We start from the raw sequence: 27,783 nt of genomic DNA on the forward strand, positions 1-27,783 counted from the left end.
TCAGTCTTTCCACACTGTTCCACTCAAAAATCGGTTCTTTATCTAAGACCAGTAACTCCTTGAAATTTTACTGAAGAGCCTTCGCTACTGTGTCCAATTTCTCCTGCTATCTTCATGAGTCAATTCTCCTTTTGATGACTCTCAACCTATGTATGTGTGTGCACATGAATGTCTGTGAGTTTTCCCTTTGCCGGTCCCAGAAACAGCCCTTAAGGGTTGTAATAACGTTTGTATTTGTTTATGAAGAATATTTAGAACAACAGAGGACCTTAGGACATTGTAAGTAGAGTGGGAAGTACCAGTTTGGGGAGTATGGGACTGAACACAAGCTCATCAAAATGAGTTAAGTCAAAGCTATATTACCCTCTCAGAATTCACAATTTCAAAAAAGGTCAATTAAATCATGAATTGAAAATTTGCTAACTCAACTGTGCAGTTTTCATGAGTCATAATTGTACTTCTGGCAACTTTAATCTCTCCAGTTATTATATGTTATATGTGGATTTTCTTTTTTTCCTTTCTGCTAAAAACAGTGTATAAATAACCAAGATGTTTTAAATTGTCACAATTAACTATGAGATTGTTATTTTGTGCTTCAAATTATATGTATTTCTGATATTTACTCATAAAATAGAGAAAATGATGAAAAATTCTTTGTTTATGCTTGTTATAAATAAATTAACCATTATTGTCTTAACTTTCTTCTCCATTAGTGATCCCCAAATATAAAGTTAAAATAGACTACCAAGACTTATATTTAAAATTATAAATAAAATGTAACTGACTTCATTCGGGTAGAGGTACTAACAATAAATTCCTTTCTTTGATATACCTAAATTAAATTCTGATCTAGCTAGGGGAAAAATACCTGTATATATTTTTCAGATGCTTCCTAAAATATAGAGATAACCTAGACTTCTAATTTGATAAGGAGGGACCAGGTACCAAGAAGGCAATCATTATTCAAAAATAATTGACATAATTGATAATTATTTCTCAACTGAATGGCTTTGGGCCAAGAAGAACATAGCTGACATGTGAAAATTCTGGAGGTACTTGTGAATTATAGAAATGTCCAATATGTATTTGTCAAGTTCTTGCAGAAAGTTTAGTGTCAGTATTTTATTTTCTTTTCATGTTTATTGTATCATTCAGGGAAAAAAAAAAGGAACCAAAGTATATTAATGTGCTATACTGGTTATTGTTATAAAAATGGCATTAGACAAAAACATTAAATATTCATGAAAATTCTTTTTCCCTTAGGTTCCAGCTAGCAAAAGATACTGAAAGAAATGATTCACCAAAGGAGGGAAATATAACACAGTACAGATAATCATAGGAGTTATAAACAAAGGAAGTTGACATTAATAATTAAATGAGAAAAATTCCCTGCGGTGGTTTTGATGAGCTACAGGCACAATGTGTAAAATTACTTGGCCAACTGATCATTAGTTATGTTCTAGACCAAAGGAGTATATACTAATGTAACTGGTTTTTCTATTCTATTTTTCTAGTCCAATAATTTGTCTAAGGTAATAAATATAGCTATTATACATTCCCTGTGAGGAAAAATTATCCCCATTAGAACCCTTTGTTTTTACTATTCAAGTAAAAACATTGAAGGGAGTATTCAATGTAGATAAATGTGAAAAGGAGAGTTGATCACATTTACTAAGTACTTGTGTTGTGCATTACGTGAATTCTAGCAGAAACTGTATTATTGCTCTTTAGTGCATATTAATCTGACCTTTGCACTAATAGTTATTTATCATGTTATTAGGAGATTTTTGCATTTGTTTGTATTTGTTTGCTTTTTTGTTTGTTTATTTTCTCTGTTTAAGAAAATTGTTATCTATCTCAAACAGGGCACTCTTTAATGAAGAAACACCAGAGCTGTTAAACACATTGAGACACAGAAGATTCTAGTGACCAACGATGGCTTCCTCCTGGAAACTAATGCTCTTTCTGTCAGTCACCATGTGTCTTTCCGGTAAAAGTCCTGACTAATTAATTATTTGATTTTCTAAGTATCAAAATAACCAAAATATATCAGGGTCTCCATTACAAAATATCCTCAGGTATTAATTTAAATTTATAAGGCAACAACCCTTAAGCCTCTGTTAGCATTGCAAAATGCTATATACAATTTAATATAATAAGGTACACTATAAATGTTAATGAATATTTACCTCATTGACATTCATTTACAATCTAAACCTTCTAGCTTTTAGAAGACTTGAAGGTGTGTATATATATATATATGCACACACATATGTATATATACACATATATGTGTGTGTGTATATATCCCACACATATATATACATATGTGCATATATTTATGCATATGTTTATGTATATAAATATGTATTTTATAGCAGTTAATTATAAAAGTGTCTCCTGGCTGGGCGCAGTGGCTCAAGCCTGTATCCCAGCACTTTGGGAGGCCGAGACGGGCGGATCACGAGGTCAGGAGTTCGAGACTATCCTGGCTAACACAGTGAAACCCCGTCTCTACTAAAAAAATACAAAAAAGTAGCCAGGCGTGGTGGTGGGCACCTGTAGTCCCAGCTACTTGGGAGGCTGAGGCAGGAGAATGGCATGAACCCGGGAGGCGGAGCTGGCAGTGAGCTGAGATCCAGCCACTGCACTCCAGCCTGGGCAACAGAGCGAGACTTTGTCTCAAAAAAAAAAAAAAAAAAAAAAAAAAAAAAAAAGTGTCTCCTTACAATGCTAAATTTCACCGTATAAAACAGAATTGGGTTAGCTTTATTATATATAACACATTATCTAAAGGAATCTCTAACACAATATATTTTTTCTGATTGTCTCACCTTCTCTGACTTTGTTTTAATTAAACTTATTTTTCTATATCTCGACTCTAAAATGAGATATTTTATTCTGAAGAAGAGTTGACAGTATTTGCAGTAATAATATCATAATGCTGAAAGTTAATATGTCAGAGTTTATTAGCTTTAATTGAAGATTGATTAGAAATTAACTTGTGGTCATAATTTAAGCGCTATGCATGTAACATTTCCAGCTTGATTATATTTAAATCTGTACCTATATTGTAGGCTAAATTTAGATAGTATGTATGATAAGAGAGTCTGAAATAATATGTAACAGCTGGTAATTTTAGACTGAAAGCAATGCTTTCATTTTAAACGCATTTTTAATGTGTTAATTATACTAAATACATTTTTAAAGCAATAAAATATTCATTTTGATATACATAGTCATTCAGTACTCTATGCAAATATTAATATATACATATATATGTACCATATATAAGTATATATGAGGATAATACATGTATATATTTGTGATCATACATATAATATATAATACAAAACTATATGAAGATATAGAACATGCACATTATTCACATATGATCACTAATATTGCCTCAACTTCTATATGGTTATATTACCATGCAACAAAAGTATCTAATTGATTTTATTAAATTTCTTTATTTCAAAGAACTAAACACATTCTCCTGTCAACTAAATCTTTCCTATATTGTGTAACACGAAGAAAACTGCAGATTATCTAAAGAAAAAGGACTGATAGAAGAACAAGCCCAAATAGAAGTAAATATAAACTCTTTTTAGAATCACTTGAGCTATATTTTTTAAATTATAATTTTATAATAGTTATTCTTTAGCCTTTATACTATTACTACTACCTGTAATGTACCAAAAGTATAACTTCAATTATGTGTGATGTATGAATCTTCCTCATAACTGAAAAGGCAATCCTCAATTTACAATCAGATTATGCTCCAAAATGTTACTTGATCTCTAAAAGAATTTCTTTACATACAGAAATAAATGTAGTATTTTGGTTATATAAGTTATGTGTTGAATGTCATATCTGCAGCATAACTGCACTTATCTGAATGCTTTTACAAGATATATAAAAGCCTTTTTATTACAATACTAGTAATTAAATAACTGCAAAAACAAACAAAAAAAGTAATTATTTAGATATTAGTACTATCATATGTTCAACACGTTGCTTACAGAAAAAACAGGTTTAATAAGAGACATGCAAGGAAAAAGGAGACCTCTATAAAATGTTGGTAGAGACATCTATGATATGAAATGGTAAGATATCTCAACAGCATTAAGAGTTAAATGAAAACTGTGATTCATCAATATTATGGTTACTTAAAAAAGAAATCAAGAGTCTTCAGATATTTTATTCAGTGTTGGGTTTCTTTTTGTGTGTGTGCAGCATTACTGGCTTCCCTAACGATCTCAGTTGTTTCTCTTTTATCTTCTCAATGTCATTTTCCTCTTGAACTTATAAGCCAACTGATGGAGATGGAGGTAGGGTTGCAAGATGAAATATAAGGACACCCAGTTAGATGTGGATTTCCAAAGAAATGTGTGTGTGTGTGTTTTGTTGCTGTTTTGTTTTTAGTTCTGGTATGTTCCATGCAATATTTTATTCCATTTTATCTAGAATTTAAATTTAATGGATGTCCAGTACTTTTATTTATTAATCTGACAATGCTAGAAAGAAAGAAGGTGGCGGTCTATAATAGCACTCTGAGGTTTCATTCTCTTTTACTTGTCCAATATTATTTCCTTAAACAATCACTGCAAAAGAGCCATTATACAGTGGTTGTGGAAACAAAAGTAAAAATACTCAGCCTGATATGGGGTCCATGATTGCTAGATTTCCCGCTAATACTGGAATCAAGTTACTATTCATTTTGTGGAGTAAAGGAAACATTGGAAGACAGAAATAATTAGGCAGAGTTTTGATATAAGTGGTATTTCAAATGTTATAGGCAAAGCAGAAAGAAAAGTTGAAAACAAAGGTCATGTGTAATTGTTACATGGGATTTGATCTTTAATCATTATATCTGCAGTTGATGTGGAGCAAATATTCAGTTCCTTTTTTAAACAAATGAATTTCTTTTTTGCTATAGATATCTGTTTAAAGTAAAATTGATTAGGATACTTGAAAGGATCATTTATCAAGAATGATTATGTTCAAAATCTTTAATTTGCCTTCATCCTCATTTTATTATATTATTTTGGAGGTGGAGCCCCTAATCTGCTTTTGTTCCTTGGTTAATGCTTATACTCTATATTCCCCTCACTATTTTGTTATTTAGTATTTTATTATTTCATTTTCACTGGTTATATTTGGCACACTGAGTTAATTACTGTTACAGAAAATGATGGTCATTGAGCTGTGGATCACGAGCACATTTTACGTTTTTGGTGCTTTTGAACCAAAAAGACTAACTGAAGAAGTAAAAAAATACCCTGACTGTATTCCATATTTGCTTTATTTATTCATTTTTTTGAAAATCTATTGATTATCTTGGGTGTGTCTAAGAAACAGAAAATAACTCTTATGTAGCTTTATGTTTGAAAACTCGCCGGGCGCGGTGGCTCATGCCTGTAATCCCAGCACTTTGGGAGGCTGAGGCGGGCAGATCACAAGATCAGGAGATCGAGACTATCCTGGCTAACACGGTGAAACCCCGTCTCTACTAAAAATACAAAAAATTAGCCGGGCGTGGTGGTGGGCGCCTGTAGTCCCAGCTACTCGGAGGCTGAGGCAGGAGAATGGCGTGAACCCAGGAGGCGGAGCTTGCAGTGAGCCGAGATGGTGCCGCTGCAGCCTGGGCGACAGAGTGAGACTCTGTCTCAAAAAAAAAAAAAAAAAAAGAAAGAAGAAAACTCGCTACAGGTAGTCATAAAAGCTTGGCAACTTTCACAAGGACATGCAACCTTATATTAAAAATGAATTCACAATTAAAACAACAATGATATATTGCTACACATATCAAAATGGCTAAAAGCCAAACAAATAAAAATTTATTAAAAAAATACCAAATTCTGGTGAAGATACAAATTGATGGGAACTCTCATTGACAGTGAGATTTCAACATGGTATAGCCATTTTGGAAGGAAGTTTTGCAGTTTCTTACAGAGCTAAATACAGTTTTGTCATATGATCAAACAGTAGGTCTTCTAGGCATTTACCTAACTGATTTGAAAACTTATGTCCACACAAAAAATACCATATAAGTGTTTACAGGAGATTCATTAATAATAACCCTAAACTGGAAACAACAAATGTCCTTCAATAAGTGAATAAACTATGGAATTCTATACAATGGAATACTATTCAGTGATAAAAAAAAAAAAGAAAAGAATGAATTACCAATATCAAACTACACAAACATAAGAATGGATTCTATATACAAATGGCTAATTGAAAAAAGATAGTTTGAACAGACTACATGCTATAGATTTCATTTACATAACAACTGGAAAGAGAAAAACCATGGAGACTATAAACAGATCCGTGATTGCCAGGGTCAGGGAGAGGGCTGAATGGGTAAATGAAGCAAAGGATGTTTTTAGGGTGTTGAAACTACTTTGTATGACACTATAATCATGGATACAAGACATTACATAGTTGTCAAAACCAACTAGAATTTTCCAGGATGGAGTGAACCATAATGTATGCATATTTAAAATATATATAGTAGTAGGTCAACAGACTATGACAAAGAATCTAACTGTATTATCATTATTATTATTTTGAGATGGAGTTTTACCCTGTCTTCCAGGCTGGAGTGCAGTGGAGCGATCTCAGCTCACTGCCATCTCCTCCTCCAGCATTCAAGTGATTCTCTTGCCTCAGCCTCCTGAGTAGCTGTGATTACAGACGTGTGCCAGCATGCCCAGCTAATTTTTGTATTTAATAGATATGGGGTTTCACCATGTTGGCCAGGCTGGTTCAACCTCCCAACCTCAGGTGATCCACCTGCCTTGACCTCCAAACTGCTGGGATTACAGGCATGAATCACTGCACTCGGCCTGTATTATTAATATGAAGCAACTTCACTTAGGGAAACTAGGGGAAAAACAGACTTAAATAACTTTGGAAATGAGTCTGCAAAACTGAAAGCAAAAGATACTGTACTTAAGCACTGTACTCTAGTTAATAACATTTTTTCCCATGTTAGCACTTCTAAAATCCATAAACGTGTATACTGGAACAACTAAGTCCATGGAAGGCAGATGATGCAGGTCAGATTTCTCACTGTTGGTGTGGGAGATTACAGATAAGCAAGGGAAAAAGTTTAGAACGATACATGTGATAATGGATTAGAATTCGAGACTTCAGTATAAATTAATATTTAGCTTAATATAGATACATATAGTTATATATATATATATACACACACACACACATAAGTGTGTGTGTGTGGGTGTGTGTGTACTTGCATAGATATACTAATACCTATATCATTTATCTTGCAGCTGAGAAGGATTAGAAGCTATGTGAGTAGCAACCAACACACAAAGTGTCAAGATTTCAGTTTCTAAGTTTCTAATACCATTTATACCATTTTCTACTCAAAGGAGCCAGGGCTGTTTAGACAAAAGCCTAATGCTAGGACTGGGCCAAGAAATACATAAATCATTCTAGAGTATCTTGTAGTGCCCGAAAATAAGCGAGTGCTAAAGCAAACAAACCAAAACAAAAACAAACCATAATGAATATGAGAGTCTGGTGTGTCAAAGAGATGTCGTAGCCAAATGGGATAGTTTCCAATGACCAAAACCGGGACAATTTCAGCAAATAAATAAATAAATAAGTACTGGGTTATAATCCAAATCAAATGAATGTTCATAAGTCCATAATGATATAGATAAAAGATTAGAGAAATAATGAATCAGGAAAATTGATCAATCTTTATGTAGATTAATTTCAAATAATTTATGTAGATACTTCATTCTCAAGGAGGTATGAAATAAATGTCTCTTTTCTTAAATATTCGCTATGTATAGTGACTTGTTTCCAAAGAGTACAGAATGGGAAATGGGGACCGAAAGAGAAGCGATTTTACAGTGGAAAAAGCTGGTAACCATTTCCTCAGCCAGGTAATAATCAGGATCAGTATTATCAGAGATAATTCATGTTGATGATATTACCCTTGGTATGCTGAGAATGACAGCTGACCTCTGTGGTTTTCCTCCCCAGAACCTATAACCCCAGTCTAATCATCAGAGAAATTTGAAGATATGTTTTCTAAGGGGGATTAATTTTAAAAAAAGAAGACTTGACTAGTACTCCTCAAAACTTTCAAAGTCATCGAAACTTAGGAAAATTGGGATAACTTTTGCCCAGAAAAAGGAGACAAAGGAGACATGACAACTAAATGTAATGTAGTATACTGGATAGGATTTCATAAGAGATAAAAGAGCATTACATAAATACTAAGGAAATCTCAGTCAAGTATGTATGTTAGCGATAGTGCTCAGGACATTTCACTCCCAAAATATGATGGAGATTAGAGTATGCCACTACAAAATAAGCCTCCTTGGCATATTAATTATTTTGAGTTCATTGTTTTGAAAAACTGCAGGCACAGGACTAGCTCTGAGAAGTTACCCTTTTGTAAGAAAAATATGTGTTTGTGTAAGAAATATCTGTTTGTAAGAGTGTCGCCCTCTCTCTGCACCAAGAAGAGAAGGACAGCTAAGTTACTAGAGACTCATAATCAATAAAGCAGGCATTGATTTAAATCTGAATAGCAAATCTTACCTTTGTTTAAGGTGCTTTTCTGGCCACCTTATCTTAACTGGGCCTTCCTTGAACTCTTTTTTCCTTTCTACTTAAAAGGAATGATATTGAAACCTAAAGTTTAGTTTTATTTTCTTTGATATCTACTCTAGACATTTACGTATTTCTCTGGGTTATCAGTCATATACAGGGTATATACATGTTAATAAACTTTTTTACTCCTGTTGGTCTGTCTTTTGTTACAGGAAGTCTTAGTTAAGAACTATTAAGTGCACAGAAAAAAAATAAATTATCTTTTCTCCTCTATGTTTGTTAAAAATAAAATAGAAATATTGATTTATTAATTGTGATACATGTTCCCTACCACCATAAGATGTTAATAGGAAAAACTGGTTATGAATGTATGAGAATTAATTAGACTAAGCATAACATTCTGAATACTTGAACAAAATATTATGAGGGCCTGCAATAAGGCTACAGTGAAGAGCATCAACAAGAGTGAAATATTTAAAAGTATATTGGCATTAAAATATATAGGATTTAATAATTTATTAAATATTTATTGTTAAAGGAAATAGTTTCTTACCTTGCTTATAGGTGTAGATGATCTTGCCATTTACTTGGATTCTGAATAAAATGGGAAGTGCAGATTTAAATTTGGGAAATACTGAGCTCAATAATGTATATGTTGAGCTTTAGATGTCTATAGTACCCTTAGGTGAAAAGTATCTAAAATTTAAGGAAGATGACCAAGCTAAAAGTAAATCTGTGATTCATTCTTGCATAGATGACATTTTAAGACATGGGAAAGGAAATAACCACTCAAGAACTATGGATGTAATAATGAGTTATAAGACAAGGAAGCATGTCTGAGTAGTATGTACTTTTTTAAGGGGAAAGAGGAAGTACAGGAGAGTGGTCAGCAGTGGCAATGCATTAGGAAGTTTAAATGCGATTGATACTAAACTCTTTTCTTTTAATGACAGTAATAGTTACCTTTAATGAAGTAGTAGAAACCCCAGTGTTATGGCAGTGAGTTGTGAATTGGTTAGTAGAAGAGAAAAATTAGACAATTATTGTCAAATCTCTTTTCTGAGAACGTAAACCTAGGAAAATGAGAAAGAATGGTAGATAGCTTAGAAAAGACAAAAATTTGAGAAGGAGTATGTGTCTTTCCATTTGTGGATATGTGTTTTAAGGCTGGAGAAACTGTTTATGGAGAATGCATATTGCCTTAGCTAGCTTTTGCAGTATAACAAATCACCCCACAATTTAGTCACTTAAAATAAAATAGTGTGTATTCTTTCTTACAATTCTGAGGGCTAGCTAGGTGGTTCTTCTGGTCTGGGCAGCCTCAGTTTATCTCTACAGTACCCATGACCCACTGGATGGTGCCATTTGGCTTTACTCACATTGCTCATGATTGATGCCTTGTTAGCAAAGGCAATGGGAATGACTTGGTCATGTCTCTGATCATCCAGAAGGCTAGCTCAAGATCTTTCATGTAGTTGTGATTGTAGGCTTTTTAGGTATAGATACAGGAAAAACACCAGTCAACAAGCACTTTTCCTGGCTCTGTTATATTTGCTAATATTTCACTGGACAAAGCAAATCCCAAGAGCCAAGGTCAGATTCAAGAGATGGAAAAGTAGATTCAATCTCTTCAAGAGAGGAACTGCAAAAGCACATTATACAGAGAGCACAAAGAGCAGTAAGAAAAATGTGCACTCATTTTTTACTCTAACATATATTTATATATTTCTATGACTGTTTTACATGCAAATGAAGGAATTCGGTTGATTTTTTAAAGTTGTATTTACTTATTTATTCAGACAGGGTCTTGCTCTGTCACCCAAGCTAGAGTGCAGTGGCACCATCATGGCTCACTGAAACCTTGAATCCCTGAGATCAAACGATCTTCTCACTTCACCCTCTAAAGTAGCTAGGACTACAAGCATGTGTCACCACATCTGGGTAATTTTTTTTTTTTTTTTTTTTTTTTTTTTTTTTTTTTTTGTAGAGACAGGGTCTCACTCTGTTGGCTGGTTTTGAACTCCTGGCCTCAAGCGATCCTCCTGCCTAGGTCTCCTAAAGTGCTGGGATTATAGGCATGAGCTGCCACACCTGGCCAACAATTCTGTTTATAGCAAAAGTAAAGTAGGCTAAATATTTCTTTCTATCCTCATTTTCAAGTACAGTAGCAGTGAAAGAACTGTGACCTAAACTCATTAGCTGAACGTTTTAAAAAAAAAAAAATGACAAAAATCTTTAAAACTCAGTAAATTAATTTATTTTTCTTAATGTGAAATTAATTAACTTGAAGAAAATCCAAGCTTTTATCAAGGAATATGTGAAATCATTTGAGGAAATCATAATTATTGTAGCCTATTAATATATATGTGAAAAAAGCATCAACATTTTAATCTCTATTGTGTCAAAATCTGTTATTGTTCTCTTTGAAAATTCTTTTTTAGAACACATACATATGTGCAGAGATAGCAATTGGAAGAAGACAGTATGGTCCAGGATTTATCTACTTTCAATTTGCAAGCAGCTTTCCTGATGGTTTTTGGCTCTTTGTAAATTGCTTTTTATTTGGTCTCCATGTTTAAACAAACTCAACATCAAAAACTAAAATTTTGCATGCCTTTACCCTGTTATGCAGAATTTCTCCAGCCAATGGGTTTTTTAACTATCATATTCTTTTTAGACTATGGTCAGTAATTATTCTAATTTATTTATAAGTATGTAACATTTAAATAGCTACATCACAATAATATTTAGTACAAATAGTTTCCTTTTTGTGAATTATAAATTGTTCTTTATTCATGTGTTGAGACTTAAAGTAACAATAACCCAAAATATGATGCTTTGTCATGCTGAGCACTTTCAACTTGTCTTAAAGGAAACTGGAAGCCCCTAGAAGCTGCCTCATAACCAAGGACTTTCCAACTTCCCTTGTTTCTCTCCTCTCAAGGGCAGGGAGGGGCTTTCTATGGAAGTGCCCTTATCTGACTGAGGAAATTTCTTCCAAAAGAAATGCAATTGTCTCAAAACCTCCTCCTCAGGAATCTCATCAAATGATCAGGCAATATTAACTAGCAGAGAAGAGAAAAAGACTGAAAGTTGTCACCATGCCCAGATAGACTTTTCATGTATTCTTCTGAGGGTACATTCGAGAGATTACTTGAGAGACTTCGTATACATAATAAGACAACCTTTGTTTTCAGTGAAGATTCACCCCTCACCTTCCTACTATTTGTTGCCATCTGCCCCAGAGCTCAGAGAAACCTTGGCCCTTGCTATTTTCTGTTCCCTATTACTACTTGGTATTCAAAGAGAACCATTTACAAACCATAGTCTGCTCTTTGGGCTCATTCAGTTCTCCAAAAAAATGATTTACTGTTCTTCAAAATTGCCTGCATTTTCCCATCTCTCTCTTTCCAATGAAGAAGAGAATATACAATTGTGAACCTGATTGGGTTGTTGGGTAATCATTCTCCCATGATTTTCCCCCATGCATGTTAGTAAATTTGTATGCCTTTTCTTCTGTTGTTCTTTCCATTGTCCGTACATTTCAGCCAACCTTCAGAGGGCAGAAGGGAAGTTTTCCCTTCATACCTATAGGTGGAACACAAAACCATGTATGACATCTGTTTAGGTCATACATAGTGGTATAAACAATTAATAATAACAGTGATATCATTGCTTTCAATAAGAGTAGCTTTATGAAGGCAAATAACTATCTGAAATTGTTTTGGCTTGTTAGCATGCTGAAAGAGTTTGGATATTTGTCTTCTACAAATCTCACGTTGAAATATAATCCCACATTTTGGAGGTGAGGTCTAGTGGGAGGTATTTGGATCATGGGAACAGATCCTTCCTGAATATCTTGGTGCCCTCCTCTTGGTAATGGGTGAGTTCTCACTCTGAGTAACGAGAGATCTGGTTGCTTAAAAGAGTGTGGCACCTTCCACTTCACTATTGCTTGCTCCTGCTCTCACTGTGTGATATACCAGCTCCTCTTTTGCTTTCTGCCATTGTTACAAGCCTTCTAAAGCCCTCACCAGAAGCCAAGAGTGTTAGTGCCTGCTTTATCTACAGCCAGCAGAACTGTGAGCCAATTAAGCCTCTCTTCTTTATGAATTATCTAGCTTCAGATATTTCTTTATAGACACGTAAGACAACGAGCTAACACACATGCACAAGGGTTAGCAGGATCACTTTCATCTCTTTTCCCAGCATGTTTTGTCTTCCTATAAATTTTACTTAATGTCACATTCTTTTTTATTACTTTTATCATTTTTTGGTTGTGTGTTTAGTTAAACCAAAAAATATAGGTAAGAAATGAGATGGAAAGACACGGAGACTAGCAGTGGCCAGCACATTAAAGAGGATTTGCAGAAAAGGGTTATGTATGTGAAGTCATTAATATGAGTCGGACTATTTCCTGACTGGTGTAACAGAGGTTTTAATAGAACAGCTGAATAAGACACTGAGATCAGGGGAAATAATGCATGGGAGATATGTCATATACAAATATTATTAGTATTTATTATTAGAATAGGCTGGAAAGCCATGATCATTAGTTCATTAACTTTATATCATTTGGTTGGACGTTTTTGAAAAAGCATTCATTTTGTAGTCCTTAGTACCAGCAAATATTTTTGTCAACATCCTAAATTTACTTATATATTTCTAGCAAAAGTTGTAGACTCAATAAGAATAATATTTAATTAGGTTTATTAAAACTAGGTATATTAATATCTTTTCCCTGACTAAATTTATAAATCTTAGAATCAAAAATAATTTGAGGTTTAGGTAGTCTGTATCTTTGCATTTGGGTAAGTAAAGTATTTTTTTCTTCTCAATAGGGATGAGGCTCAGAAAGTTTCCATCTGTCTGTAGATCGTACCTAGTAGAAGAATAATGGGAGGACTGTCTCCTATAGCAATGCTTTTCAACGTACCAGACAATATGAAGGTGAGACAAGAGAGGAAATCTAATTCCTGGAGCCACAGTGACCTCCTTCCTAGACCTACATTAGTACATATAGTTTCTTCCTTCTGAATCACTTTCAGATGCTTCTAATGTCAGCTGTATTGCTTTAAAAACAACAACAAAAGGCATTTTTTCTCTCTACTTTGACCCCATTCTCCTCCATTGAGTTAAATCCATTTTATTGGAAAGATGACAGTTTGTTCCTTCTGCCAAGACGATGATACACTGTTGAACAGAGAGTGTCTGTCATTGATAAGCTTATACAAATCCAGTCCTTCTTGGTGGCAGTGTGGTAAATTGCACAGAACTTTGTCATTGCCAGTTAGTGCTGCCTAAGAACTTACAAAGGAAAATGAAAACAGAAGTGTTACAGAAAACAGGTGCCTGCTAATATAAATTCTGACTTCCCTACTGCAATTGAGAAAGAGAAATGGATTATGGCTCCTCCATGATCAAATTAAAATTATATATTTGCACACTGTATCTGTCCCTGGGGAAGTTATGATGATAATGGAGACTACCTCTGTGTGGAAACCCAAGTTGACGCTTATCAGCTGTGCACCGGCGGTATTAGTCGTGTAATTAATCAGAAGACAATTTAATTTCTCCTTGTCAGTGGGCGGTGGGAACTGGATTACCTGAACTTAGTGAGCTTTGTTATTTTTACTTTAAAAGAAAAGAAAATGTTAAAAGGTTTCTATATTTGTCACAAATTTCTGGGGTGATATAAAATTAAACTATCAACTAAAGAGCCAGGTTCAGCATCCTAGAGAAATAAGAGCAAATTTTTGTCTCAGTGTATTGGAGATTAAAGAAAAAATTAACTAACTTATTAGATCAGCTAAATGTTACTTTTTGCATAAGAAAATATTTATTGAAAAATATTTCTCCTCTTGAGTATCGGCTAAGGAGTAAGCAATGTACATCAAAAGTGTTTTGGAATCTAGACGATGACATGGACATTATCTCTTCTTTAAACTGAACTAACCCTTTCTGGCATGATTATTTTCAACAACAGTACATCCTTCCTGGTAGAAGATTAGTATTACATTGATTTTCTTTATTATTATAAAGTAATGCTCCAATAATTCATATTGTATCAAGTGTCCGTGAGAACTTGTGAATGAATGTTTATATTATCATTTGTTAAGCAGAAATAAATTTGTACCACAATAATACTACTGCAAAATATGCTTGTTTATGGTAAGGATTGTTTTATTGCTTAGCATGAGCATCTGGGGAACTGCCTCTATGCAGTCACTTGAATAATTTGTGAGCAAGAAAACAGCTTATTTTCTGTACCTCACCTGTTCAAATTCAGGTCTCTTTGGAATATAAAGTGGAAAGACAATTACATTCATTGAGCACTCAAGCAAGCAGACTTAAGTGGGATGCAGAATGCAAGGAAAGATTCCCGATCTCCTTGATATTATAGTTTTATCAGGACCAAAATATGGATTATATATCATATGTAAAACAAAGCATGTATAACTAAGTACAAGAATGAAAGAGATAAATGCCATATATTTTCTGTTTATTTTAACTCTTGGAGAAAAATCCTATTTTGCTAGTCATTAATAAAGTTAACAATCGACTTTTTGAAACTCTGTCAACTTTCATATCTGATGATATTTAACATAGATATCAACCAGAAGATTTTTCTTTTCTATTATTCAGAAAATAATGTTTTCCATTCTAATTTATATTATAGCTTTCACACTGAAATTTGTCAGAGCAGTTAGTTAATTATCAATGAAGTGTTCAGGTTGATGACTAGGCTTATAGTATGGTTTGAACCTCTCTGTAACTCTAGGGTATGCTGGACCATCTGAATGGTCCAGATCAGGGATAAAGATGGTTTTAAGTGAGAATTTTTATTTTTCAGCATTTGAATATTTTGCAATTATGATTTTCTTCTTTCTTTCTTTTTTTTTATTATACTTTAAGTTCTAGGGTGCATGTGTGCAATGTGCAGATTCGTTATATATATATATATATATATACATGTGTCATGTTGGTGCGCTGCACCCATTAACTCGTCATTTACATTAGGTATATCTCCTAATGCTATACTTCCCCACCTCCCCACAATAGGACCCGGTATGTGATATTCCCCTTCCTGTGTCCAAGTGATCTCCTCATTCAATTCCCACCTATGAGTGAGAACATGCAGTATTTGATTTTCTGTTCTTGCAATACTTTGCTGGGAATGATGGTTTCCAGCTGCATCCATGTCCCTACAAAGGACACAAACTCATCCTTTTTATGGCTGCATAGTATTCCATGGTGTATATGTGCCACATTTTCTCAAACCAGTCTGTAACTGATGGACATTTGGGTATATTCCAAGTCTTTGCTATTGTGAATAGTGCCACAATAAACATCCATGTGCATGTGTCTTTATAGCAGCATGACTTATAATCCTTTGGGTATATCCCCAGTAATGGGATGGCTGTGTCAAATGGTATTTCTAGTTCTAGATCCTTGAGGAATTGCCACACTGTTTTCTACAGTGGTTGAACTAGTTTACAATCCCACCAACAGTGTAAAAGTGTTCCTATTTCTCTGTATCCTCTCCAGCACCTCTTGTTTCCTGATTTTTTTTATGATTACCATTCTAACTGCTGTGAGATGGTATCTCATTGTGGTTTTGATTTGCATTTCTCTGATGGTGAGTGATGAGCATTTTTTCATGTGTCTGTTGGCTGTATGAATGTCTTCTTTTGAGAAGTCTCTGTTAATGTCCTTTTGCCCACTCTTTGATGGAGTTTTTATTTGTTTTTTTATTTGTTTGTTTGTTTGTTTGTTTTCTTGTAAATTTGTTTGAGTTCTTTGTAGGTTCTGGATATTAGCCCTTTGTCAGAGGAGTAGATTGCAAAAATTTTCTCCCATTCTGTAGGTTGCCTGTTCACTCTGATGGTAGTTTCTTTTGCTGTGCAGAAGCTCTTTAGTTTAATTAGATCCCATTTGTCAATTTTGGCTTTTGTTGCCATTGCTTTTGGTGTTTTGGACATGAAGTTCTTGCCCATGCCTATGTCCTGAATGGTATTTCCTAGGTTTTCTTCTAGGGTTTTTATGGTTTTAGGTCTAACATTTAAGTCTCTAATCCATATTGAATTAATTTTCGTATAAGGAGTAAGGAAAGGATCCAGTTTCAGCTTTCTACTTATGGCTAGCCAATTTTCCCAGCACCATTCATTAAATAGGGAATCTTTTCCCCATTTCTTGTTTTTCTCAGGTTTGTCAAAGATCAGATGGTTGTAGATGTGTGGTATTATTTCTGAGGGCTGTTCCATTGGTCTATATCTCTGTTTTGGTACCAGTACCATGCTGTTTTGGTTACTGTAGCCTTGTAGTATAGTTTGAAGTCAGGTAGCATGATGCCTACAGCTTTGTTCTTTTGGCTTAGGATTGTCTTGGCAATGCAGGCTCATTTTTGGTTCCATATGAACTTTAAAGCAGTTTTTTCCAATTCTGTGAAGAAAGTCATTGGTAGCTTAATGGGGATGACATTGAATCTATAAATAACCTTGGACAGTATGGCCATTTTCACAATATTGATTCCTCCTATCCATGAGCATGGTATGTTCTTCCATTTGTTTGTATCCTCTTTTATTTCACTGAGCAGTGGTTTGTAGTTCTCGTTGACGAGGTCTTTTACATTCCTTTTGAGTTGAATTCCTAGGTATTTTATTCTCTTTGAAGCAATTGTGAATGGAAGTTCATTCATGATTTGGCTCTCTGTTTGTCTATTACTGGTGTATAAGAACGCTTGTGATTTTTGCACATTGATTTTGTATCCTGAGACTTTGCTGAAGTTGCTTATCAGCTTAAGGAGATTTTGGGCTGAGACGATGGGGTTTTCTAAATATGCAATCATGTCATCTGCAAACAGGGACAATTTGACTTCTTCTTTTCCTAACTTAATACCCTTGATTTCTTTCTCTTGCCTGATTGCCCTAGCCAGAAGTTCCAACATTATGTTGAATAGGAGTGGTGAGAGAGGGCATCCTTATCTTGTGCCAGTTTTCAAAGGGAATGCCTCCAGTTTTTGCCCATCCAGTATGATATTGGCTGTGGGTTTGTCATAAATAGCTCTTATTATTTTGAGATATGTTCCATCAATATCGAATTTATTGAGAGTTTTTGGTATGAAGGACTGTTGAATTTTGTCAAAGGCCTTTTCTGCATCTATTGAGATAATCATGTGGTTTTTGTCTTTGGTTCTGTTTATATGCTGGATTATGTTTATTGATTTGAGTATGTTGAACCAGCCTTGCATCCAAGGGATGAAACCCACTTGATCATGGTGGGTAAGCTTTTGATGTGCTGCTGGATTCGGTTTGCCAGTATTTTATTGAGGATTTTAGCATCAGTGTTCATCAGGGATGTTGGTCTAAAATTCTCTTTTTTGGTTGTATCTCTGTCAGGCTTTGGTATCAGGATGATGCTGGCCTCATAAAATGAGTTAGGGAGGATTCCCTCTTTTTCTGTTGATTGGAATAGTTTCAGAAGGAAAGGTACCGACTCTTCCTTGTACCTCTGGTAGAATTTGGCTGTGAATCCATCTGGTCCTGGACTATTTTTGGTTGGTAGGCTATTAATTATTGCCTCAATTTCAGAGCCTGCTATTGATCTATTCAAGGATTCAATTTCTTCCTGGTTTAGTCTTGGAGGAGTGTAAGTGTCCAGGAAATTATCCATTTCTTCTAGGTTTTCTAGTTTATTTGCATAGAGGTGTTTATAGTATTCTCTGATGGTAGTTTGTATTTCTGTGGGGTCGGTGGTGATGTGGTGATATCCCCTTTATCATTTTTTATTGCATCAATTTGATACTTCTCTCTTTTCTTCTTTATTCGTCTTGCTAGCAGTCTATCAATTTTGTTGGTCTTTTCAAAAAAACACCTCTTGTATTCATTGATTTTTGGAGGCTTTTTTTGTGTCTCTATCTCCTTCAGTTCTGCTCTGATCTTAGTTATTTCTTGCCTTCTGCTAGCTTTTGAATGTGTTTGCTCTTGCTTCACTAGTTCTTTTAATTGTGATCTTAGGGTGTCAATTTTAGATCTCTCCTGCTTTCTCTTGTGGGCATTTAGTGCTATAAATTTCCCTCTACACACTGCTTTAAATGTGCCCCAGAGATTCTGGTATGTTGTATCTTTGTTCTCATTGGTTTCAAAGAACATCTTTATTTCTGCTTTCATTTCTTTATGTACCCAGTAGCCATTCAGGAGCAGGTTATTCAGTCTCCATGTAGTTGAGAGGTTTTGATTGAGTTTCTTAGTCCCAAGTTCTAGTTTGATTGCACTGTGGTCTGAGAGACAGTTTGTTATAATTTCTGTTCTTTTACATTTGCTGGGGAGTGCTTTACTTCCAACTATGTGGTCAATTTTTGAATAAGTGCGATGTGGTGCTGAGAAGAATGCATATTCTGTTTATGTGGGGTGGAAAGTTCTGTAGATGTCTATTAGGTCTGCTTGGTGCAGAGTTGAGTTCAATTCCTGGATATCCTTGTTAATTTTCTCTCTCATTGATCTATCAAATGTTGACAGTGGGGTGTTAAAGTCTCCCATTATTTTTGTGTGAGAATATAAGTCTCTTTGTAAGACTCTAAGGACTTGTTTTATGAATCTAGGTGCTCCTGTATTGGGTGCATATATATTTAGGATAGTTAGCTCTTCCTGTTGAATTGATCCCTTTACCATTATGTAATGGCCTTCATTGTTTCTTTTGATCTTTGATAGTTTAAAGTATGTTTTATCAGAGACTAGGATTGCAACCTCTGCTTTTTTTTTTGTTTTCCGTTTGCCTGGTAGATCTTCCTCCCTCCCTTTATTTTGAGCCTATGTATGTCTCTGCATGTGAGATGGGTCTCCTGAATACAGCAAACTGATGGGTCTTGACTCTTTATCCAACTTGCCAGTCTGTGTCTTTTAATTGGGCCATTTAGTCCACTTACATTTAAGGTTAATATTGTTATGTGTGAACTTGATCTTGTCATTATGATATTAGCTGGTTATTTTGCTTGCTAGTTGATTCAGTTTCTTCCTAGCATTGATGGACTTTGCATTTTGACATGTTTTTGCAATGACTGTTACCTGTTGTTCCTTTCCATGTTTAGTGCTTCCTTCAGGATCTCTTGTAGGGCAGGCCTGGTGGTGACAAAAGCTCTAAGCATTTGCTTGTCTGTAAAGGATTTTATTTCTCCTTCACTTATGAAACTTAGTTTGGCTGGATATGAAACTCTGGGTTGAAAATTCTTTTCTTTAAGAATGTTGAATATTGGCCCCCACTCTTTTCTGTCTTGGAGAGTTTCTGCCGAGAGATCTGCTGTTAGTCTGATGGGCTTCTCTTTGTGGGTAATCCGACCTTACTCTCTGGCTGCCCTTAAGATTTTTTCCTTCATTTCAACTTTGGTGAATCTGACAATTATGTGTCTTGGAGTTGCTCTTCTCGAGGAGTATCTTTTTGGCGTTCTTTGTATTTCCTGAATTTGAATGTTGACCTGCCTTACTAGGTTGGGGAAGTTCTCCTGGATGATACCCTGCAGAGTGTTTTCCAACTTGGTTCCATTTTCCCCGTCACTTTCAGGCACACCAATCAGACGTAGATTTGGTCTTTTCTCATAATCCCATATTTCTTGGAGGCTTTGTTCATTTCTTTTTACTCTTTTTTTCTCTACACTTCTCTTCTCGCTTCATTTCATTCATTTGATCTTCAGTCGCTGATACTCTTTCTTCCAGTTGATCGAATTGGTTACTGAAGCTTGTGCATTTGTCACATAGTTCTTGTGTCATGGTTTTCATCTCTAGCAGTTATTTTAAGGTCTTCTCTGCATTGATTATTCTAGTTATCCATTCATCCATTCTTTTTTCAAGGTTTTTAGTTTCTTTGCACTGGTTACGTAGTTCCTCCTTTAGCTCTGAGAAGTTTGATCGACTGAAGCCTTCTTCTCTCAAATCGTCAAAGTCATTCTCCGTCCAGCTTTTTTCCATTGCTGGCGATGAGCTGCATTCCTTTGGAGGGGGAGGTGCACTCTGATTTTTTGAATTTCCAGCTTTTCTGCCCTGCTTTTTCCCCATCTTTGTGGTTTTATCTGCCTTTGGTGGTGACATAGTGATGGGGTTTTGGTGTGGGTGTCCTTTCTGTTTGTTAGTTTTCCTTCTAACAGTCAAGACCCTCAGCTGCAGGTCTGTTGGAGTTTGCTAGATGTCCACTCCAGACCCTGTTTGCCTGGGTATCAGCAGCGGAGGCTGCAGAAGATAGAATCTTGCTGAACAGCGAGTGTTGTTCTCTGATTCTTGCTTTGGAAGCTTTGTCTCAGGGGTGTACCCAGCTGTGTGAGGTGTGAGGTATCAGTCTGCACCTAGTCGGGGATGTCTCCCAGTTAGGCTACTCAGGGATCAGGGACCCACTTGAGCAGGCAGTCTGTCCATTCTCAGGTCTCAATCTCTGTGCTGGGAGATCCACTGCTCTCTTCAAAGCTGTCAGACAGGGGCATTTACCTCTGCCTAGGTTTCTGCTGCTTTTTGTTTAGCTATGCCCTGTCCCCAGAGATGGAGTCTACAGAGGCAGGGCGACCTCCTTGAGCTGTGGTGGGCTCCACCCAATTCGAGCTTTCTGGTGGCTTTGTTTCCCTACTTAAGCCTCAGCAATGGTGGGCACCCCACCCCCAGCCTCGCTGCAGCCTTGCAGTTAGATCTCAGACTGCTGTGCTAGCAATGAGGGAGGCTCCGTGGGCATGGGACCCTCTGGGCCAGGTGTGGGATATAATCTCCTGGTGTGCCATTTGCTAAGACCCTTGGTAAAGCGCAGTATTAGCGTGGGAGTTACCCGATTTTCCAGGTGTTGTGTGTCTCAATTTCCTTTGGCTAGGAAAAGGAATTCCCTTCCCCCTTGTGCTTCCCGGGTGATGCAATGCCTCACCCTGCTTCAGCTCTCGCTGTTTGGGCTGCACCCACGGACCAGCACCAACTGTCCGACACACCCCAGTGAGATGAGCCCAGTACCTCAGTTGAAAATGCAGAAATCACCCGTCTTCTGTGTCACTCACGCTGGGAGCTGGAGGCTGGAGCTCTTCCTATTCAGCCATCTTGGGTGCACCCCATTATGACTTTTACATGTTTATACAAAAGTACAAGATCATCTGCTCTATAAGAATAGATAAACTATCTGTTCTATTTGCTGTTTCATATACAGGACATAGCATAATCCTTGCTATGAATTCTTGCTATGGGATAACTATTTTTCATTTTTATTATTTATTTATGTATTTATTGAGAAGGAGTCTCACTCTGTTGCCTAGGCTGGAGTGCAGTGGTGCAATCTGGGCTCACTGCAAGCTCTGCCTCCCAGGTTCAAGCTATTCTCCTGCCTCAGCCTCCCGAGTAGCTGGGATTACAGGTGTGCAGCACCACACCTGGCTAATTTTTGTATTTTTATTAGAGGCAGTGTTTCACTATGTTGGCCAGGCTGGTCTCGAGCTCCGTGACCTTGTGATCTGCCTGGCTTGACCTCCCAAACTGTTGGGATTACAGGCATGAGCCACCATTTTTAAAAACTTCCAGGCTCCAGAATCCTTCTATTGTGTGGCTTTCTTATCTCAAAATCCTCACTGCTAACCACTAGTATGGCAGCATGATGGGATAACTAGTTTTTAAATGAATGCAAAGAAGTATTTAGTATTTTTGCTTGGGTTTAGACGGGCACAAACTATGTTCCCTGTTATAATAATTTCTGGTGAAGAAATGTCTGAATAGGATGAATAATTTTACATTCTCCAAATCTGATCATTCTAATATTTTTAATATAAGAAATAAGCTGAGATTTCTTTGGGCATTTGGAAGTCATCCTGGATTAAAGCCATAGCAATTATCTTAGGTTAGTTCAGGGGATTGTAAAAACAGCTAAGAAAAAATTACTAAAAGCAAAAGAAAGTAAAGAAAAAAACTAAGAAGATAAGATCTTTGAATAGTCAGTGTCTTCATCAGGCTGCTCAGCCTCATGTCACCCATTTTCACGCAGCACTAAGGTCCATAAGAATTTGCTTCAAGAGGTTCTAAAGCTTACTTAAAAAGACAAAAAGGAAAAAGCTTAGGTCATATGCCTCTTTACTTGTTTCTCTATGGTAATTCAGAGATGTACTGGCTCACATTGTGGTTGCTAGCCCAAAGCTATTTTTATTTAATGCCTAAATTCAAAAAGAACTATTTCAACCTGTCCCCAGGATCCTTATTTGTTCCAGAATAGCTCTGAAGGAATTGACTGTTTTTAAAATAGGATTCTATAAAACCCAACATGCTGCATTTGTTTCATTTATGGTTCAGTCGTTCTGCTAAAAAACATCATAGCTGTAGATACAAAGTTTTAAGTAGTTGTAGCCTACCTAAATGTCGAAAATACTGTGTATTAGGGATAAAGATTACAGAGATCAAAGGGATTTAAAATATTATTTCAAGTACCAGTTATATAATAAATTTCAAGGATCTTTTAGTATAATTCATTTGTCTGTTAATTTACCAAATATTTATTATGTGCCTACTAGATATTTTGCTAGGTGCTAAGGCTATGGGGATGAACAAGACAGGCAAAATGCCTGTGTTTATGGAACTCACATTGTTGTAGAGAAGACAGACACTTTAGCAAGAAACAACATAATATCTGATAGGAATAATTCCCTTAAAGAAATTAAATAGAATAAAACGATAGTAATAGTGGGGGTAATGGGGTGGCAAGGTGTTAAACATAGGATGATCAAGGAAGTTTACTCTGAAGAGGTCTCTAAGGAAAATCACAATGAAACTGGAAAAGCAAGCCACATGAATATCTGAAACAGTGTTTCAGGCAGGCAGGGAAAGACAAATGTCAAAACCCTTAAAAGGAATCAGATAATGTATATGAAGAAGAACTAATACAGATGAGAGAAGAATCAATACAGACAAAGAGTATGTGACAAGAAGAGTGATAGGTGGTGAAATAATGAGATAGACAATGGCCAGAGCAGTGGAGAGGTATGAGTTAATAACATGTAAAGGCAACACCCTTTCTGCTTTATGGAAAACCGACTATCCAGCTTGAGTAAGAAAGAAGGTATGGACAGTGCGTAGGATGCTACTGTAGTAGTTGCAAGAGAAAAGGTAACATGAAGTATTCAGATCTGTAAGTTTTCAATGGCTATTTGTTGATTTCATTATGAGTCAGTACTGGTATGCATCTACCACATAAGGAGCTCACATAATCTTCAGCTGTATTAATAACGCTTAGGATAAGGGAGAGGTTAGATCTGTTTTGCTGTCATGCCAACAATGACTGATTTTATGTTCAGTTCCAAACTCAATCTTATAATTGAAACAGATAATCACAAATGTATTCAGGGGAGGGAAACCAAAGTTTGGAAACCTTGACACTTTAAACTATGTTGTAACAGAAATGAGAATTGAAATGGAATGACTAGAATGAGAACTAAATTAAAGACTGAGCTATTATTTAGGGGAGTTTTTGACCAAAACTTAGGGAGCACGTCTTTTTTCTTGCAAGATCTTCACTAAATTAATTGGTGGTTGCTTTTTGTAAGTCAATGAGTAAAAGATGCAGAAGCTTAAGATACAAGTGACTTAGGAAGGAAGGCAAAAAAGGTTTATCATAATGAAGTATGGGTACATATCCTGGTCATACTTCCATAGAGTGATTTGGCCTGTCTTTTCTTTCATATTCAAATTAATCATAGTGAGTTTCAATTATAGATTTTCTTCTTTACTTAGGACATCGAGAGTTAGCCTTTGCATATTCTCTAATAACAAGCAACTATCATTGTAAATGACATAAAACAAGCTATAAAGACTTTGAAGAAAGTAACATTTTTTCTTCATATAATATATGTAAATATCATTTCAGTATCCTGCTCTAATCTTAATGAGATACGAAAGCCTCTCAGTTCACACAGCAATAATCATTACATGGCCCATAGCAAGAAATCTCATCTCAAAAAGACACAATTTCCAAAAGTTAATACTGCATACAACCACTATCATTAAATAGCTAAAAGTTTGTTATATATAAGCCATTTAGACTTATTCTCAAAGATCTAAAGTAGGAATGTTCAATCCTTTGGCTTCCATGGGCCACAATGGAAAAAGAAGAACCGTCTTGGGTCACATATAAAATACACTGACACTAACAATAGCTGATGAGCTTAAAAAACAACAACAACAACAACAACAAAAAGCTAAAAAAAAAAAAATCATATTACGTTTTAAGAAAGTTTACAAATTTGTACTGGGTCACATTTAAAGCCATCCTGAGCCACATGCAGCCTGTGGGCCATGGGCTGGACAAACTTGATCTGAAGGAACAAACCGGTAGAAGCTACAGAATAGCAAAAGGTAGAGTTAGCTTGTCTAAAAAGGTCATTCTAAGTATCCAGAGTGGATACTTGGCACTATCCACAGAGTGGTGGAATCGGCACTATCAAAAGAGTTTTTCAAGAAAGTTCATGTCAAGCATGAACTTCCTTAAAAGAGAAATGATCATTATTTACTAAATGATCATTGTGTAAAGATAATTTTAGCATGAAAGGGGTTGCTCAAACTGATGATATAATACCCCCTACCTCTTGTCCTTGGATCTATTATATTGTAAGTCAGACTTTCAGAAATAGTTAAAAGTTTTATTTTATTTTGTTAATTTTTAATAATTGAGGATTTTTTTAAAATAGAAGATTACCAAATGAGAAAACAGTGAATGATTATGGTGGGTAGAAGAATTGAAAATGGAAGAATACATTGGTGGTTAGAAACAATACATAGAAACATCTAATGGACTTAACATATTTTAGAGGAGAGGAAAAACAGAGGAGGGGTTAAAATGTATTTGTGTTTGATGTTTTGAGCCAGCATGTGAGAGAATAGTGAGCCAGCAATAGAAATAAAGGAAGAGTAAAAAGGGGGATTATTTTTAAATTAAAAATAGCAAAATATGGTGGAATATTGAATTTAAGAAATAAACAGCTGTTATTGTCAAATAGAATGCAATTAATTTAGTAGAAAAATCAGTACACTACAATCAGGTTTTTAATGAAGTATGTTGCCAAGAATCTACTCTGTTTTGGATTCCATCCAAGGAATTTTTTTTTTTTTTTAATAATAAAACGGACCTGATTACATAATAGTCTTTTTGTGAACTCAGATGATTCCACTCTGCCAGGCTATTCTATAAGGTAAGAATGTTGTTTTAAATAGTTCCTAATTCCTAATAAGCTTCCAGGAATGAATTTTTTTGTTTTGTTTTGTTTTGTTTTGTTTTGTTTTGTTTTTGAGACAGAGTCTCACTCTATTGCCAGGCCTGAGTGCAGTGGCACAATCTTGGCTCACGGCAACCTCCACCTCCTGGGTTCAAGTGATTATCCTGCTCCTGACCATTTCTTTTTTTGTCTTCTTTTCATTGGCCATGGATGCATTTTGGAGAAACCTTTCTAGAGGATATGGAATTCTTTCAAACTTCTCTAAGTTTCCAAGACATATTCTTCTACCACTGTCACAGATTTCGATTCTTAAAATAAATCAAAGCTAAAATTATTATTATTTATGATACTTTAAGTTCTGGTATACGTGTGCAGAACGTGCAGGTTTGTTACATAAGTATACACATGCCATGGTGGTTTGCTGCACCCATCAACCCGTCATCTACATTAGATATTTCTCCTAATGCTATCCCTCCCCTCACCCCCCACTCTCCGACAAGCATAGGTGTGTGATGTTTCCCTCCCTGTGTCCACGTGTTGTCGTTGTTCAACTCTCACTTATGAGTGACAACGTGCGGTGTTTGGTTTTCTGTTCCTATGTTAGTTTGCTGAGAATGATGGTTTCCTGCTTCATCCATGTCCCTGCAAAGGACATGAACTCATCCTTTTTTATGACTGCATAGTATTCCATGGTGTATATGTGCCATATTTTCTTTATCCAGTCTATCATTGATGGACATTTGGGTTGATTCCATGTCTTTGCTATTGTGAGTAGTGCTGCAATAAACGTATGCATGCATGCATCTTTATAACAGAATGATTTATATTCCTTTGGGTATTTACCTGTAATGGATTGCTGGGTCAAATGTTATTTCTGATTCTAGATCCTTGAGGAATCACCACACTGTCTTCCACAATGATTGAACTAATTTACATTCCCACCAATAGTGTAAAAAGCTCTCCTTATTTCTCCACAGCCTCTGAAGCATCTGGTGTTTCTTGACTTTTTCATAATCACCATTCTGACTGGCATTAGATAGTATCACATTTTGGTTTTGATTTGCATTCCTCGAATGACCAGTGATGCTGAGCTTCTTTTCATATCTTTGTTGGCCACAAAAATGTCTTCTTTTGAGAAGTGTCTGTTTAGGTTCTTTGCCCACTTTTTGATGGGGATTTTTTTTTTTTTTCCTGTAAACATGTTTAAGTTTTTTGTAGATTCTGGATATTAGAACTTTGCCAGATGGATAGATTGCAAAAGTTTCTTCCCACTCCGTAGGTTGTCTGTTCATTTTGATGATAGTTTCTTTTGCTGTGCAGAAGCTCTTTAGTCAGAAATTACTTCTTTTAAAATGAGAAATAGCACGTTTGTGGGAAATAGACTAGAAATAGGAAGGCTATATAGTAGTTTCAACTTTGCCATGAATTGTGGGACTCTGGAGAAGTCGTTATTTCCTTCTCTGTAACAAAATGGGTTAGGCTACGTTATTTGAATCTTCTTACATGTTCTAATGTTGTTTTCCAGTAATCTCAGATCTTTTATTATAAAGTCTCAAACTTGGGAACAACACACATTAAGTATCACAATATTTGAAGAAATGCTGTTAGACATATCTATATAATATTTACCAAAATATGTAAAATATAGTCCTACTTAAATAATCAGAAAATTTGATACTTAAAGAAAGTTAAGAGAAGTAAAAAAGAAGTCACTAGGCTAAATGATGCTGTTGGCTGTGGTCTGAGATTTATTTTCCCCTCACTCAGAGAAAAGAAAAAGTGATGATTTTCTCTACCCCAGAGTAGGTACCAGAGGAACTGCTTGTGGTCATTGGAGTGTCTGTAGAAAGGAAAGACATGCCTTTCACTCTACAGCTAAATGCTTGCTAAGTGACAGAACCTTAGATTTGATAAGAACATGCTAAAGCAATCTTGAGAAAGGTTGACATGCTTCCTGTAGATTTTTAGGGTTGGTAACA

The 27,783-nt window shown here is 35.6% G+C and overlaps 1 protein-coding gene across 1 annotated transcript in view; it reads left to right on the top strand.

The window, feature by feature from the left end:
- Positions 1-27,783, top strand: part of CNTN5 (contactin 5) — a 1,344,835-nt gene that overhangs the window by 538,979 nt on the left and 778,073 nt on the right. Inside the window, exon 3 of the mRNA XM_033204902.1 lies at positions 1,866-1,990. Within this exon, the coding sequence (XP_033060793.1) occupies positions 1,936-1,990 (55 nt within the window). The 5' untranslated portion in view covers positions 1,866-1,935. The remainder of the gene's footprint in view (positions 1-1,865; positions 1,991-27,783) is intronic.

Source organism: Trachypithecus francoisi, unplaced genomic scaffold, assembly GCF_009764315.1.
Source record: "Trachypithecus francoisi isolate TF-2019V2 unplaced genomic scaffold, Tfra_2.0 Lachesis_group8, whole genome shotgun sequence".
Classification (NCBI taxonomy): Eukaryota; Metazoa; Chordata; class Mammalia; order Primates; family Cercopithecidae; genus Trachypithecus; species Trachypithecus francoisi.